This window comes from Polyodon spathula, chromosome 20 (genome assembly GCF_017654505.1).
Source record: "Polyodon spathula isolate WHYD16114869_AA chromosome 20, ASM1765450v1, whole genome shotgun sequence".
Classification (NCBI taxonomy): domain Eukaryota; kingdom Metazoa; phylum Chordata; class Actinopteri; order Acipenseriformes; family Polyodontidae; genus Polyodon; species Polyodon spathula.
The window spans coordinates 3,663,974-3,680,621 of record NC_054553.1 but is presented as its reverse complement, the minus strand read 5'-3'; the positions used below and the strand labels follow the sequence as shown (position 1 = coordinate 3,680,621).

The 16,648-nt window shown below is 45.0% G+C and overlaps 1 protein-coding gene across 1 annotated transcript in view; it reads right to left on the bottom strand.

Annotated features, from left to right (window-relative positions):
* Positions 1-4,367: 4,367 nt before the first annotated feature.
* The window catches only part of LOC121295871 (sodium/hydrogen exchanger 6-like), a 13,438-nt gene continuing 1,157 nt past the window's right edge, over positions 4,368-16,648 (bottom strand). Inside the window, exons 2-15 of the mRNA XM_041220988.1 lie at positions 16,610-16,643; positions 16,288-16,364; positions 15,957-16,069; positions 15,237-15,342; positions 12,677-12,818; positions 12,018-12,123; positions 11,144-11,232; positions 10,382-10,495; positions 9,791-9,902; positions 9,293-9,446; positions 8,827-8,872; positions 8,565-8,647; positions 7,999-8,104; positions 4,368-7,065 (exon numbers count right to left, since the gene is read on the bottom strand). Of these exons, the coding sequence (XP_041076922.1) occupies positions 6,784-7,065; positions 7,999-8,104; positions 8,565-8,647; positions 8,827-8,872; positions 9,293-9,446; positions 9,791-9,902; positions 10,382-10,495; positions 11,144-11,232; positions 12,018-12,123; positions 12,677-12,818; positions 15,237-15,342; positions 15,957-16,069; positions 16,288-16,364; positions 16,610-16,643 (1,564 nt within the window). The 3' untranslated portion in view covers positions 4,368-6,783. The remainder of the gene's footprint in view (positions 7,066-7,998; positions 8,105-8,564; positions 8,648-8,826; positions 8,873-9,292; positions 9,447-9,790; positions 9,903-10,381; positions 10,496-11,143; positions 11,233-12,017; positions 12,124-12,676; positions 12,819-15,236; positions 15,343-15,956; positions 16,070-16,287; positions 16,365-16,609; positions 16,644-16,648) is intronic.

Here is a 16,648-nt window from a genome sequence, read left to right as displayed (position 1 = left end):
ATAAAGTCTTTTAATAAACTAGTCCTGACATATTTACACCACTCCCAGTTTTACTGCAGTGCTGCTCAAGTTTATTGTACCAGACTGCATTAACACTACCTGAGTGTCTCACTGAGGCTGCAGCCTCCATCTCTGGTGCCAGCCCCATGTAAACACTCTGAAGCACCTGGACTCTGACTTTATAATAAAACAGTAACTGCAAAGCCATGGAAGGGTTTAACTCTTCAAGTGCATAGAGGTCTGTACTGAAGGGTCTTCACATGTGTTACAAGCTGTAGTGGAACGCTGGATTGGTGTTGCATTAGCATTAGCACACATTGCTGTATACTTAAATATAAGCTGTAAAACCAATTGGTCATTTTAGGGTGGACTGAGATCAACCATCCGTCTAATTCAAATTCAAATGTATTTATTTAACTGGGATAGAACTCCTGAGATCTCATTTTCATGGGGGTCCTGGCAAGAGAAGAGGACAAGAAACAGCTTGATAAAAAAAAAATCAGTCAAAAAGAGGCGAATCATTCACACAGGACAAAACAATCCTAAAAACGGTCAAGCAGTCAAAACAAAGTAAAAGCTTAACAAAACAAAAACAATCCAATGGGCACGACCCTGGTCAGAGTCAGTGTTTACAGCATTCACAACCCTGGTCAGAGTCAGTGTTTACAGCATTCACAACCCTGGTCAGAGTCAGTGTTTACAGCATTCACAACCCTGGCCAGAGTCAGTGTTTGTATCATTCACAACCCTGGCCAGATTGAAAATAGATACAGAGGAGTGATTTAAAAAGGTATTGAAGAGGCTGTTTTTTATGGGTGAAGACAATGCATTCCCAAGATGACAGGCCTGATATACAGACACGCTGGCTCGTATTAGAACTCAATTTGGGGATTTTAAAAGTAGGTACATCACATGATCTTATGCACAGGTAGAGTTACATGTCTAACAGAGATGTAAGGTAACTGGCAGCATTTCCAGTGTACACCTTATTAAACTAAACACATAGGCTAACAGCCTTAATCTCATTTAGCTTCTGGGATCTGTGCAATACCCTGCTGAAGGCTGCAGGCAGCAATGCTGACCTGGGGAGTCCATTCAGTTTGTCTACACAGAAGCACATCTGAATTCCGCCAGTGTTCAGATCAGCTGGCTCTTCCAGTCCTGGTCTTTGTTCCAACCCTGGAGTGGAAAGGTCTTCCAGGACCATGATTGGACACGGCTGGTTTAGATCATTAAAATAGGATCCTGCTTCATGTAGCAAGATGGTACAACAGTGCATGATCGGGCTTGTATTGTATATCCATCTGTGAAATTCCTCTGAAGGACCCTAGTTTAATGATTTAAAACCATGGCAGTATTTACATCAATCTTCTCTGGGTTCTGTTGCTCCACACCACTATCGCCTGTACAGGGCGTTCCTCTTGCCATGTTCCCGTGTTCCAGAATTACCTACAAGTTCAGCTGCAGAAGGAAGCGCTCCAAGGAAGAGCCTTTCCTCAGCAAACACTGATAATGGAGCTTTGCAAGATATTGTGTGTGCCACTGGCAGCAGAGTCAACAGTTCATCGAAACCAGACCACTGCTCACCCTATCAATGACCGGAACTAGATACAGATGCAGGGTGCACCTACAATGAGTAACACAACATGCACAGTCCTCTGAGAGGAAGGAGGGCTGGATGTGGAATGAAAGAATGAGTTCAGGGGGAGGTTACATTTCCTTACATCACTGTATTCTTGTATTTAATATATCACAAAAGCAAAAAACAAAAAAAAATTAATTAAAAAAAAAAGTTTGCTCAGTGTCATCTGAAGTTACCAAATAAAACGAGTTTCACGCATCAAACCCCTTCAAGCTGTTTTTGCATTGAGAGAAGCAAGCTGCTGACTCTTACTACAAGCAGAGTGCAGAAGAAACATCCAGCGCGTTTTTAAAAATAAACAGAATAAAAAAGAAAGCGACATCAAAGCCCATTGTGGTGAATCCCATCAGCGATGTGCGTGCTTCGGTGCTCAGCCTTTGGGCCGTGCTATTATTAAACAGGTTGGAACAGTCAGACAGCAGGACTTTAAAAGAAGGCTCGTGTTAAAGGAGGTTTTTTGGTTTTTTTTTTCAGAAACTCATTTTTGTGGCAATCCCAGATTATTAGGTTTAGGGAATAAAGCACGGAAACTAGACTTGACCAGAATCAGAAACGAGAAGAGGATCGCTGAGAAACAGGGGACTTGTGCATGGAATTATTTTTTTTCAGTCTTACTCACTGCAAAGTAATTTCACTTGGACTGCAACCAGGAGTTTTAAAATGCCAGCGTTTGAGAGATGATCCCAAGGTTACGACGGGACATGTCAACAGGATTCATTGTAAACTCATGAGTTTCATTAACTGTGTAAACAGACAAGGGTCCCTTTCACTGAACCAGAAAAAAACAGGATGCTTGTAAATTCTGCAAGATCTCTTCATCTCATCCTTTCTTTTACTCCTCCTCCCCCCCCCCCCCCCCACTGCATCCCAAAACCAGAAAAGAAATATCTTGCAATAAAACTTGATTCGTTCATTCTGAAGGCTGATATTGAACAGGAGAGCTGTTGCTACTGCACAATACACATTGGTTCCCTACCAGGGCTACAGCTGCAGGGTTGCATGGAGTTCTCTCACTTTAACTTTGCAAGTACACTGGTGCAAGGTGGGTCCTGCACATGAGAGGTGGCTGTCAGTTACCCCTTCAGATGGAACTCTGTGCCCTGGAGACACGTTATAAAAGTTTACCATGTACATCTGCACAGTATTTCTGCAGTTTTCCCTGGTTTGCCGAGTTATTCTTCGCAATGCTTACCTATGCTTTGCCGTGCTTTATTAGACTTTGCAATGCTTTTGCTATGGGAAACGGTTATGAGGGAGCTGGTGTGTGGTTTACCTGCTGTAATAACTCTTTCTGCTGCTGTAACCCTGAAGAGCAAGCCCCACTCTAGACGGTGTCATTTCTGCACAGTGTGGTGTCAGCAGCCAGTGGAGGAAACGGTTACCGTATTCATTTAGATGCAGTCAGAGCTTTTGTTTTCTGCAAAAAAAGTGCTTGGGCTAGCAAGAGCTAATGAAATCCCCAGAGCTTCTCCTGCATGTTAATATTTCTCTGTGTTATTTTAACAAACGCGCACAGCTTAGACGAGTCATGCCCTTATAAGGAGGTGTAGCCCGTTACCTGACACCGATCCGTGCCGGAGAAGGCCCCTTGTGTATAGAATCATCCAGTTTGCTTTGGCTGACAAGAAACCTGCTTTACATCTCCCTCTTCTCATAGGTCTTTCTAGGAAACAGAGAAAGATTTGCAAACCAAAAATCCACCATGACTGCGATACAGAAAATTAAACAAGACAGCGGCTCTCAGATTCCACTCACTGCTGTCGTCAACAGAAACCCTGTCTATTATTATTATTATTATTATTATTATTATTATTATTATTATTATTACATAAAAGCAATCTTCAAAGTGCAGTGACATATACTACCCATGCAAGAACAACAGTGCAGTTACGGGAGACAAGACTGAGTTTGGAAAGCGCTGGTCACCACCATCGCCCTGCACTGCAGATCACAGACATCAGCGAGGCGCCAACCACTGGCAGCGAAGACGTTCTTACCTGTAACAAGACCTTGCACGCCGCGATGCTTCTGTAGGAATCAGAGGTTCACTGTCACATGTATTATCCCTTTGGCGAGGCTGCTCTGCTCCTGATCTATACCATCACCTGTGGCGTTGAGGGGCACCTGGTCAAACACCTGTGTACCCCCGGGGCTCGGACCCTCGCTTCTTAGGCACACGGCGCTCTCATTCCACATAGATCAAGACACTGCTGGCTTACAGCAGCTGAGAGCAATATGAGAAGGGCAAATCTCCCGCAGACCTTGTGAAAATGTGTAACGGGAGTTGACTAGGCTTCCTTTGCCAGTTGTGGCTTCTTTTTAAACTCAAGCACTTCGCCACAGCCATCAACAGTGTAGCCATTGCACCATATTCAAAATCAGGCTGGATTGTGAACACATGCCATAGCGATTTGTCCAGTTGGCCAGGTAAAGATTCGCTCCGTGTCCAATTTGTGTTGCGCGGTTCTCCTGAACTGCTGAGCTGTGCCGTGCAATGCAGCGTCTCAGCTCTTCAAGCGTCAGGGGCTGCAACAGGCAAACACGCTGCAGCAACCACTGAGAACGCCAGCAATTCACTTTACAACTGCACTGGTTTCTCTATTTCAAATGCCAGTTAGTCAGTCTGATTTGCGGGACATTTCCTAATAAACCAAGGAAAGCAAAACCAGGAACCAAAAAAAAAAAAAAAAAAAACCCAGAACACTCACAGTAAACAGCACCAGCATTTGAAACAAAACGCATGGCTTTTTATTTATCATTCCATGCGCATCAACAATGACAGTATATTTACAGTTCGTGTGTAAAACAAGTCAGTAAATGCAACACGTTAAACAGAAGCACATTATCAATTCAAACAACCCACAGTTAAATCCAACACCGATCCACCAGATCTTAAAGACCACCTCTTCAATGTCTAATATGTAAGAATAATTTGAGGGATACAAAATGTTCCAGACAGATTGGAAAATGAAGAACCTGTGTTAGTTCTGAAGCGTCTGTACCCTGGAAGCCTGACCCATTCAATCTTTACTAGATTTGGAAACACAACGTCTTTGCATTGCAGTTTGCGCCATCCTGGGTTCTAGTTCGATCCAGTTGAGTTGAACCAGGTAAAGAGTGCAGATCAACACCTCAGAGGTGCCTTTGTCTCACAGTAAAACCTGGACTGGTTAACGCTCAGAGTATACACCCAGTTCTGGAGTAGCTGTAGATTCACCCCTACTATCATTTGAACCCCACAATATTCACACGGTTTGCAATCTCATAAACTGCCTGGTGTTTTAGGAAGATTTTGAACCCCCAATCACTGTGGAGGTGAAGTTCTTGCTTGGTTTTGTGGAAGGGTTCAAAGTACTTGTACTGGGTTTCGATCGCTTGCGCTGAACCGAGAGGTGAAGAAACCAGCCTGCCTTCTGTGGGTGAGAGCCTGACCACAAACTAAAACTGAGAACTGGTAGCACCCCAATGATATGAGGGGGGGGTGGGACAAACCAGGACATAAACGACAGGGAATTCCAGGTGATCGGCTTTCAAACACCCCGGCACACACACACCTTGCAAGGCCAGTCGACTACAGAGGCTTCAATACTGTGTCAAGTTTTACAACCCCCCCCCGCCCCCCCAAAAAAAAAAAAAAAAAGGATATTCAATATTTAAAAATATACAGACAAAATGCTAGTTATGGTTAAGGATAAGATGCACAAAGCAGCCTTAAAAAAAACAATCGTTATGAACTTCCTGCACGGCAGGAGATAAAGATGTCAACGCTGCTCCTGTTATATTCGCTGCCACTCGTACAGCCCTATCGGGCAGCCTGCAGGACACAGGCACTGCTGTGAAGTCACTTTCTTTTTTAATGTTTTCATCAGCAGGAAAATACCCGATGCAGCTTCCTGCGATAGCTGGGCTGGGAGGGTTTGTTCCTGTTTTCAGTATTCTTTAGCTGGGCTATTTGGAGCTACACTTTCCGGACCCTTCATGATTTCAGCTAGAATAGAATACCAACTTATTACTTTATAAAATGAGAACCATTATAATAAAAAAAGCAGTTTAAGCCCTCACTTTGTAAAACCAGCCATCACACGGGACAGCAAAGTCACTCCACTCCTGTTTCTGGAGGAGGTGGAGTTGAGAAGCACCGCGTTTCAACAAAGCGCTTTTCATAGTGTGAGCATCCACAAGTGAAGCAGCGGCGCAGTCCTTCACCTGGGGAACACTCACTGCCCGCTTTGCACTATCAGGTAACACCCAACACATAACTGTCACTAACCAGTAGTGTGCTTGTCCCCATGGCCGGGTTCAAAGTGCTCTCTCATCACTCTCTCCTTCTAGCCTACCACCCTATTTCTTCATACAGGACTTCCAACAACACCAAGTTGCTCGCTTCCATTCTGCAATTTATAATATTCCTTCACACCAGCAGGACTCTCAATGACAAACTGATTTTAATAGAAAGTGCATTTCTACAAAGTTCCAGAGCACAGCGCAAAGATGTGGGAAAGGGGACTCTCTCTGAAGATGCCACATAAACATCGCTGAAACATGAAACAAAACACTTTTGCACAGTAAATACAGATAGTGAGATGTTCTGTGTCCTATCCAGTACTCCCGCTGGGGACAGTTACTGCAATAGTTTCAAGCACCATGATGCACAATGACCTCACATGACAGCCTCAGGCAAGGGTGGCTGTCTTTGCCATTCCCAAAGCCTGCTCTGTTCTTTTCGCTCGTTCTCGTTTCATCAGACAGCTTGCACACGTATACAGCAAGGTAAGAACACCACCCAATAGCATCTGCTAAAACGTATTAAAAAAAGAAACAAATGTTAATAAATCAGACACACCACCTTTGAAGTGCTGTTGCAATCACCAATCAGTAAATCCCAACAGACACACAAAAAATAAAAATTGTACACCTAGTTATATTTATACATAAAATATAATCGGAACTTTTTTTTGCACATTCAAGGGACACGCATGCACGTTCGTTTTTTGATGCTGCGGCGCAACAGACGAGACACTGGCTGAGCATGGACAGGCAGACAGCAGCAACGGCACAACAAGTTTTACAAAAGGAAAGGAAAGCGAGGTGTTGTGTGTCTGTCTCTGTCTACAGAACGAGGGGAGGGGGGGGTCCCGGGCTCACAGCCTGTGGCGGCGCGAGGCTGCCCCCCCGTCAGGGAGGGTGAGGGGGGGCTCCGAGTCGTCCATGGGCAGCACCAGCCGGGTGCCACGGATCACCAGCTCGTGGTCCCCGAAGGCCAGCTCGTGGTCCAGAGCCTCGTCGGAGCCCACGGGCCCCTGCCGGCGAGACATGCCCGAGGCGGACGAGTCCGTGGTGACAGTGGAGTCCCCGAACGTCAGGCTGATGTCACCGTCGTTCAGGATCAGGTCCGAATCATCGTCCTTCAGCTGCTCCTGGTTCTGGGAGCAGACACAACAACAACAACACACAGAACGTAAGCGTTAGGACGATATTTCAGAAACACAATCATCGTTGCGACTCTTCAGCTGCTTTCTTTTGGAAGCCAATTCAACTGACTAACAGTGGCTTCGATTTAAGTGGTTGCCACTGTGATTAACAGATTACTGCTTACTGCAATATTTTTTTTAATCGATGATGTGCTGGAATTAATGAAAGGGGAAACGGATTTGACTTGATAAAACAGGAACTGAGCCCAGCCCTGGTTCCGGCACAGCGAGGCTAGCCAGTCTGGTCTGGAGGGCCTTGCTTTCAGATCTGCCCTCCAGTGCATTACTAAACAAGGAGAGTCCTGAAACCAGGACTTGACACGGGTCTAGGGTGAGTTTTAACCTTGTTGGGACCTCAGTTTTGTGAATGTTTCTATCAACATGGGCTCAATCCAGTTAGAGAGGACCAGGGTCACTGGAGCGCTAGCAATGGAAGCTACAATAAGACTTGGTGATGGCTGTTTCTTAAACACTCTTAATAGACATTCTTTATAGAAACAAATTCTAAATGTCCCGCACTTCATGCAGGCTTTCCAGAAATGAAAACTAATCACACAGACGGGCCAAGAGGGTCCCGTCCAGGGTTTTATTTGGTAACCATTGGAAACCGTTTACTTGTTATAATCCTCAACCACAAACAGAAACAAAACAGCTTTTTAGTGAAGAATGCAGCTCTGTTACCAGCAACCACAAAAATGTTTCCAAAGAACTGCCAAAAGCATAACACATTTCAGGCATTGTTTTTCTTCTTTTATTTACAGTGTGTTTATAACAGCTACGACCCGAGATCACAAGATGTTAAAAGGTGTGGCCCAGGAGTATCCAGCATTAAAAAGGATAAACGGGCTCAACCTCTCTGTGTAACCTCTCCTCGGACCCCCTTACCTCGTAGGCCTGAATGCTGGTAAGACACCGTGCCAGGGGGCCGCAGCAGGAGGGCAGGGTGGCAGTGAGCGGGGGGCCACTGTGAGTCAGGATGGGCTTCAGATAACTGGGGGTCACTGGAGTTAAGGGTTCTTCACATCAAGCACAGTGTTGTGCATCGTCAGACACTGAAGCCTGTCACTGTTTGAAACCACGCTGCATTTAACTACTTTAAAAAACACATGCTTTGACCCAACACCACTGCAGCTCATCATAGCATGCTGAACCCCACCACAACTGCAGCTCAGCAAAGCATAGTGAGCACCCACTTTAAAACCTCGTCACATCTTTCTACACGTTCAAACTGCACAGATAAACAAGAAAGAGAGAGACAGGCAAGCATGTGTTCTGCATCTTGCTGCTCCTTCACGGGCATGGACAGCAGGAGGGAGTGCAAACACAGTAACTGCTCCAGCCCTGCTGAGATACTGTACAACACTGTTCTGCAGCGCCCTCTGCTGCACAGTATCAGGAACTGCCATCTATTTACAGTACAACAGTGCAGTTTCACTCTTTCAAAAGGATACTTGTGGTCAAAGTTGTACCACATTCTGAACAGCCAGGCGCTCTCCTGTTTGGTGCTTTGACGAGCCCCTCCGTCCGCCACGATCTGCAAGTTTTATGTAGTAAAGAAACACATATTGCAACACTATATATATGTATCAAATATAGTACTATGATTGCTGATCATTTTGAACGCTTGTACAAATGTAATAATCCCATGCAACTGTTGATTCACTTTGTGTTTTATTCTACACAGTTCCGAACTCAAGTAATGACATAGCTTACATTTTCAGTGTGTATAGAATGGTCGTGATCCGAATCCACTCCAACCCTAAAAGACAGACGAATAAAATAAATGTAATTCCCCTAGTAGTTAAAAATGTCTCTGTTTAATCGTACAATTCACTAGTGTTCATTCTGCTAAGATGATTTGCCATGCTTACTAACTACACCAGAAAGACATGCTTCTGAAAACCAGCAATAATGAGGCATGATGAACCTCCCCTGATTCACAAGCAGGTGAGAGCTTGAAGCATATACAGGAGCTTCTGGAAATCAATGCTCTCCCTGTTCCTTAAGTAGAAGATCTGGTACCTTTGTGTTTGCAAATTAACACCTGTATTATATCAAGACTGGCTTGTGTTTACTAATGCTGACTGTGTGTAAATATTTCCTGGTAACTAGGCTCTGCTACTTGGCTATTCTGTACTCCTGTGCCCCGCCCCTCCTCCCACAGGCCCCGTCCCCTCACCGGATCCTGAGCCAGGACAGCATCTGTGTGGTGCCGCCCCCGAACACCCAGACAGTGAAGAAGACGATGAGCAGGGTGGTGCTGAACATCATCTGCCTGGCGTAGGTGGCCGTGTCCCGGATAGACAGCGCGAACGTCATGGCTCCACGCAGACCTGCAACAAAGCAATACAGACCCCAGGCCAGACCCTGTAACCAAGCAGCACGTGCATCAACAAACACAGCGGCAAACACATTCTCAAAGCGGTCAATCCAGTCTAGGAGCAAACAGCTGCGTTACTCTCAGGGTGTTTGTGTCTCATTTTGCAACCAAGCCATCAGGAACACGGACAACTCGACACACAAACTTCACAAAAGAAGACCTTGTGTGATCACAGTGCCAAGTTCCTTTTCTTGATTCTTTAAATCAACTTATCTTCTCAGAGCTTAAGAAAACACAATTAGGAAAACAGAAGAGTTGACAAAGCCACAGCAATACAGACACAGACTCAGGAGGTACCTGCAAACATCATCATGTGCTGGAAGTTGGATCCGATCTTGTTCCTCCGGCCCAGGTTCAGCAGGAAGGACAGCGGGTAGATGTTGGCAGCTCTCCCCAGGAAGATAGCCAGCTGGAGGCAGAGCTGTTAAAGAAAACCCCCTTGCCATGCACAACACCCATCACACACAATCTAATTCTGCAGAAGATGGGATCGGTATAAAAAAAGGACCAATTCATTTTGGAAATGATGCTGTATTTTTCCACTGGGGGGCAGGAACTTCATCAAAAGCATGTACAATGCTTTGGCAACTCACACTGTCTTCTTTCGAGCATGCAGTGCAACAGGCTGTCATACACAAGACACACTGGGGTTTGTTTTAATGATCTAAAACAGTGCGGGATTGCAATACTGTCACCCTAAAAATCATAAACCCCAGGACTCTTTCCAACCCATTCTGTAGCAATGTGAACGGGCAAGTTACTAAATCGAATTTCAAGTGTACTAACCAGGGTAGAACACTTGAGATACACACCTCGTTCTCAAGGGGGTCTTTGAAGAACCACCACTGTGTAGATCAAACTGACCCCATTATAAACCGAGAAGGATACAAAAGCCCCCACGATGAAAGTGGGATTGAAGACGTGGTTCTGAAACGTGAATAGAGTCAGGCCCATGTAGGAGAAAATGAAATTCTCAGCCAGGAAATTCAGGACTTCGAATAGCTAGACAAAACACACAAAAAGGGGTTTAACACCGGGCACAGAAGACCTGTTCATTCAATACACTAGCGTCCCTACTAGCTGAGGAAAGCAAAGCACTGAAATGGTGCCAACAATTAATATGTGCATTGGAGACCGATATTCAGATAATACTCCTCATAAATCCAGATTACCTGGAACTCTAAAGATCAGTCACTTTTCTTTAATGTCCGAGGAATATTAATTTAACAAAACCGGTGCATTGCTTATTGTAACCTGCACATTCAAAACCTGGTAAGTGAATTCTAAGTCAATCTGCTCTCTTAAATCAATTTCAAAAGCACAAATCTGCTTTATTTTCGGATTGCACTTGGTTTGCTTTGTTTAGCTAGTGCTATATTTCCTGAGCTTTCTCTCGGCATCAGTTACCAAGCTTTTAAAAGTCAAGCCCCGAGTCATTGTCATGCGAGAGGTATGCGTCAGTTTGGGAATCAAAATCCTTTAGATTTGATCTGATCCGTGCCTTAAAGATGACAGCACTGGAGCGGATCAGGTGTGCAGTAGCAGATAGCAACTTCCATTGAAGTGCTTAGAAAGCAACGCCTGCTTACACCCTCAACTGAACCCCCCCACCCCACCAGCCGGTAGACTCCAATTCAAGGTGAGCGTTACCTGCTTGGTTCTGTCCTGGGACTCTGGAGACAGGTTGTTGTAGGTGTAATGAGCCTGAGTGATCCCACAGAACAGCACAGCTACTACACCTGCGGAGCGGGGACACAGAGAACGATAGAGCACTCCTCCAATGCAGATTTCACGCTCCCGTCTTTATCTGAAGCAGCTGGCCATCAGTGCGTTCTGACAGCAAGCTAAATTAAAACGTTCCACGAAGGTCACGTTTTTGACAAGATTGTTATTAAAAGAACTTTGCGTTTCAAACAAAACTTTTTTTTTCTGTTAAAGTGGAGATCATTTAACTTTGTCATACGCTTCTTTTTATTTGAACTGGTACAGCGGCACAGGGCACTGCTCCAACTGATATTACAGACAGATGAACACGGTGGGCCTGGCGACGTGCTGTCCTCCCACAGCTCTCACTGGAACATCACCTTTCTTCCCAGGTGCTCTGAGAACACAGACAGCTGGGGCAAGGGCTCTGAATCTTTTCAGCGCCGACCGAGGAACGAATTAAAACCACAAGCCCTTTAGTGATATTTCACACTTGAATTGTGAAGCACTCTAGGGTGACCTTGCATGAAGAGTGCTGTATTGTATTGCACTGCATTGTGTTGTACTGTCTTGTATTGCGGTGTTTTGTATTCCATGGTTTTGCTATGGTATTGCATTTCATTGTATGGTATTGCATTATATTGTATGGTATTCTACTGTAATGCATTGTATTATTTTGTATGGTAGCGATGTTTCCTATTCCATTGTTTTGGTATGGTATTTCATTGTATGGTATGGTGCTGTATTGTCTTGCAAGGTACTGTATTGTACCATGTGACAGATAGGGTCAGCCGCTCGGATTAGGCTGTAATCTCTTTACCTGTGAATCCGCAGGCCTCGGCCAGCAGGAACGTGCTCCAGGACATCAGGAAGAAGAGAGCCGTCTCCAGCAGCGGAAAATCCCGCAGCTTCGTGAACTTGGTAACGTGCGGACAGAGAGAGGGGGAGTCAAGGAGCAAAGCTGATCTCAAACACCAGGTCTGTCTGCCTCGCTGCGTGCACGCTGATCTCAAACACCAGGTCTGTCTGCCTCGCTGATCTCAAACACCAGGTCTGTCTGCCTCGCTGCGTGCACGCTGATCTCAAACACCAGGTCTGTGCCTCGCTACGTGCACGCTGATCTCAAACACCAGGTCTGTCTCCATAAAGGAGGACAAGACTATGGCAATAGTAGATCAGTTAATAATACCATGACATTAAATAAAATGTAAATGATAATCTTTGTACATATTTTGGGTGCAGTGTGTACTACACTACAGTGTATCTACTGTGTATGTTTTTTCTTTGCACATGTATGCTTGTGCGTACAGTTTGTGTTTACTTACCAACAGTATAAATCAAGGACAGACAAGCTTTGTGTAAAAAAAGGTTTCAAGTTGCATGTAAAGAAACACTTAAACGTGGTTTTGCAGTAGACTATTGCGTGCGTGTGCGTGCGTGCATGTGTCTAGAAGGTTCCCTAACAGTAACAAAGGATATTAAGGCAGTCATGACTCCGGTTGCTGCTCCCAAGGCGAAGGAGCCGCTGAAGATTCCCAGGAAGATCCCGAAGGATTTGAACACGGCACTCACGTCGAAGGTGTGGGTGTTGTCACCGGCTGGCTGGTAAGCGACGATCGACCTGAGAACCCACAGCAATGACAATGAGATCCAGCTCCTACCCGGGGCTACAGGGTATCTAACCCACTGTAAAGCAAGGACCGTTTCCTGCCAGCTGCTGAAGGGACTAGCTGGAGGTAGGTGGCGTTTTCAAGCAAAATTCCCCAAGTGAATCTAAACACTACAACAGGGAGGACCCACGGAAAACTGGAGTTTAAAATGACACGTTGCCCAGTTGTTAAAAATAACTTTGACTGGCTATTGACTAAGAGGGCTACATAAAATCATGCTTTGAAATAAACTAAAACATTAAAGCACTACTTGACAGGCGCATCATAACACTGTCAATGCAGAATAACCTCGCAAAAGACGCAGCATTTTCTGGGTCTCATTAGCCATGGTGCTGCCAGTCAGCAGTTAAACAGATCGAGGCAATGCCAGTCGAAACAAAGTTTATCTGCACACTTACAGCAAGTTTCAGTGTATTTAAAAGCAAAGTGTACAGTTCTGGTTGTAACAAAGACCTGGACTAAAAACAAGGCTTTAGTACTGCTGGTGTAAATGACCTCCTCTCTCTGTCTCTCAGCAGGAAGGGGTTTCAAGATAGCTGGTAGTGTGGGACTAGCAAGGATAAACAAGACCTGATACTCCAAGTACATTTAACAGCGGTCTCAGGAGTATGTTTGCTAGCAACATACATGATGGGATGTAACAAAAAAAAAAAACAACATTTGAAAAGGTATCTGTAAAGACCAGTCACCGGGACGCAGATTCAAAAATCTTTCAAAAGTTTGATCAGGTTTGAGTGAGTGTTACTCAAGACGATTGTTTAAACGTGACACACAGTGCTTAAGGGGGAAGCAAAGGGTCTTAAGGTAATATTAAAAAGTAAGAAATAAGGCAAAGATAGAGGACCTTATTTGTCAAGCCTTCACACACACCAGCACATTCAGAGAAACAATTACACAAAGGTCCTTGTTTAAGCAAACCAGGGAGTCACTCACGAGTCCCAGTTAGAAAAGATCTAAAACACAACAGCAAATTACCAGGATGTGTCATCACCACCCCCCCCAGCTGAAACACACAATAAATGAGTTACTTTGCATTGAATGTACTGGTGATCTGTTACACAGTCAGTACCAGCTGTGATTGCTGGTAATTTGCTGTATGTAAAGCTAGCACTTGGCAGCGTCTCTCAGGAGGAGCTCCCCTGATAGAGCAGAACCACACTACAAGCACCACACCACAGCACAGCACAGCACAGCACAGCTCAGCTCAGCACACCCATTAGTCATTATCTCCTGCATGTCTGCCAGGCTGCGAACCGTTTCCAAAACTGTGGCATTGACCTGCTCCATGTGAAGCTGCTTTCCAAAATAAATAAGAATTCTGCAAGTAAACAATGCGCAGGTCAGGTGTTAGTTATCATCACACAGCACAGCACATTGCACTGTGTTAAAACATGTAACAGTGCTGTATCACATACATTTCAGAACATTCCACTGTGTTAAAACATGTATGTGATACAGCAGCGTTACATTTCAGAACATTCCACTGTGTTAGGACATGGGATTTCTACAACAGCATCCTAAAGCATCCCTACAAATGAAAACACAGTTTGAATCATTCCAGGCTTTACTACACACTTAGACATGCCAGAGGCTGCAACCTTTGTGTGGTGGTTTGTCTAAAAGCACATTTACAAAGTCCATAACAAAACTGAACTGTTTGAACCAGTGGGGCTACACCGCATTTAAAAGAAGACAGGCATATAAACACACTGCACTGTGACTGAAACAACACAACAATTCCCAGACCACAGCTTCATTCCCTTCCTGTGAAAGCACAGCGATTCTCTTTCATGTGAAACAGAAGCAGGTCTGAAAGCTGCTGCCTTTTACATCATGGGGTCAGGCCCTTCTGTTTACCAAGGTTATGAAAATCAACATGGCAGAGAGGGCTTGAATCACTTCCGCAGATGAGAGGCTCAGAGCCGACACCGAAGACACAGAGAAAGACGTCTAGCGGAATCGCACGTCATTGAACGTATTCATATTTCTTAACTTCAAACTATTTAGGGTTTAACAGTTTCGGACAGGGTTGGGGTCACTTCCTGTGTTACAATTCCAATTCCTTTTCCCAATCAGATTTTAAGGAAGGAACTGGAATTGACATTTTAGAGTCCGAATAACTGTTGCGATTGTTCAGCTGCTTTCATCTGAAGCCAGTTTAATTGACTAACAGGGACTTCAATTGAAGTACTCTGTTGCCACTGTGAGACGCTCGTTATAACAGAATGCTGCTAATTGCAATTTGGATCAGCGGTGTGCTGGAACTGATAAAAGGGGAATGGATTTTAAAAGGAATTGAACGGGAAGTGAGCCCGACACTGGCGATGGATGGGGTTCAGAACCACTGGGTCGGATTTGCATCGACTCACGAGGACAGCACGATGGCCACAGCGTCGTTCAGGACACTCTCTCCGAAGAGCAGCGCATACAGATCCACGTCCACCTGCAGCTCGTGGAATATCGCCAGCACCGTCACTGCGGGGGACAGTGTTAAAAAAACCTTAGCAGAAATGCATGACACGTCACATTCTGCACAGAGAGCAGAACCAGGGGGCATTAATGGAAGCCGAGTAAAAAGTACATTTAGAACAGAAGGGAGGAAGCACTTTTTTGGTGACGTAGCAGGAGCTAAAACACTGGGAAGATTTACAAAAAGATGAGATTCTGTGCTTTTCAATTAGAATGGCGTGCTAACAAGGGTCGAGCCCTGATGGGTCGAATGGCCTTTTCTCCTTCCCAGACTTATGTTCTTAAGTTCACTGCACATCACGAATCCCTACAAGTAGCCACACCAACCCTTCTTTCAAAGCAACTTTCACAGGTGATTCTGCAATTGTTTTATGAGCGAAATAACGTTTGAAAAAAGCTCACAGTGTAAAACTCAAGGGGCTGGATGGGGGTTCATTTACAAACACTTTTATGCAAAGGGATAGGTGTGGAGGTTAAGTGTGGAGATAACATATTAAAGCGAGTTGTTGCTCAAGAAGGCTCCTGTTGACACATTATTGTGATACTTCCCCCATGCACTGTATATTGCATCCATCACTCTCCCAGGTACCCCAGAAAAGCCCCTCTGCTACAGTACCTACCTGGGTCCGTGGCAGACACAATGGCACCAAAAAACAGGCAGTCGGTGAAGTAGAAATCTCCTCCCAGCTGACCAACCCAATTCATGAGCATTACACACCCATACATAATGGACCTGGCCAAAAAAAACAAACAGAAAATAAACTCCTAACAACCAAGACGGCTTGGCATCCTTAATCTGGGGGAACACAAAGCCACTTTTCCAGAAACAGCGGATTGAAACCTGGTTCCAGGAGACCTAGTTTGAGGCAACTTTGCCAAAAAAGGCTTGGTGTAAGTGCTATATTATGTACTGTTGACACTGTTACAATGTCTGTGCGTCTATGAACTTACCCGATAACAAAACAGGATAGGACGGTTCCAATAAAAGCATAGGCGAGAATTGATCCCAGATTCCTGAAGAAGTGCCTCTGAAACACACAATGAGATCATTCGCGTTCTTACACGCGACCCCAATCATAATCTCTGCAACCTGAGGCTGCTATTATCAACAGAACAACTGCAAAGGCACATTTTGTATGGCTTTGTGACAACATCCTTCTCAGCCTGATCCCTTCCTCTTGATAGGGAGGGTGTCGGCGCAACAACGGGACAGATCTGGGGTACAGAACTAGAAGGGAAGCCTGCAGTTCAGCAGAGGCTCTGAAGCACCTACCCTTTTGAGACTGTATCCCGCATTGAATATAATAGGAGG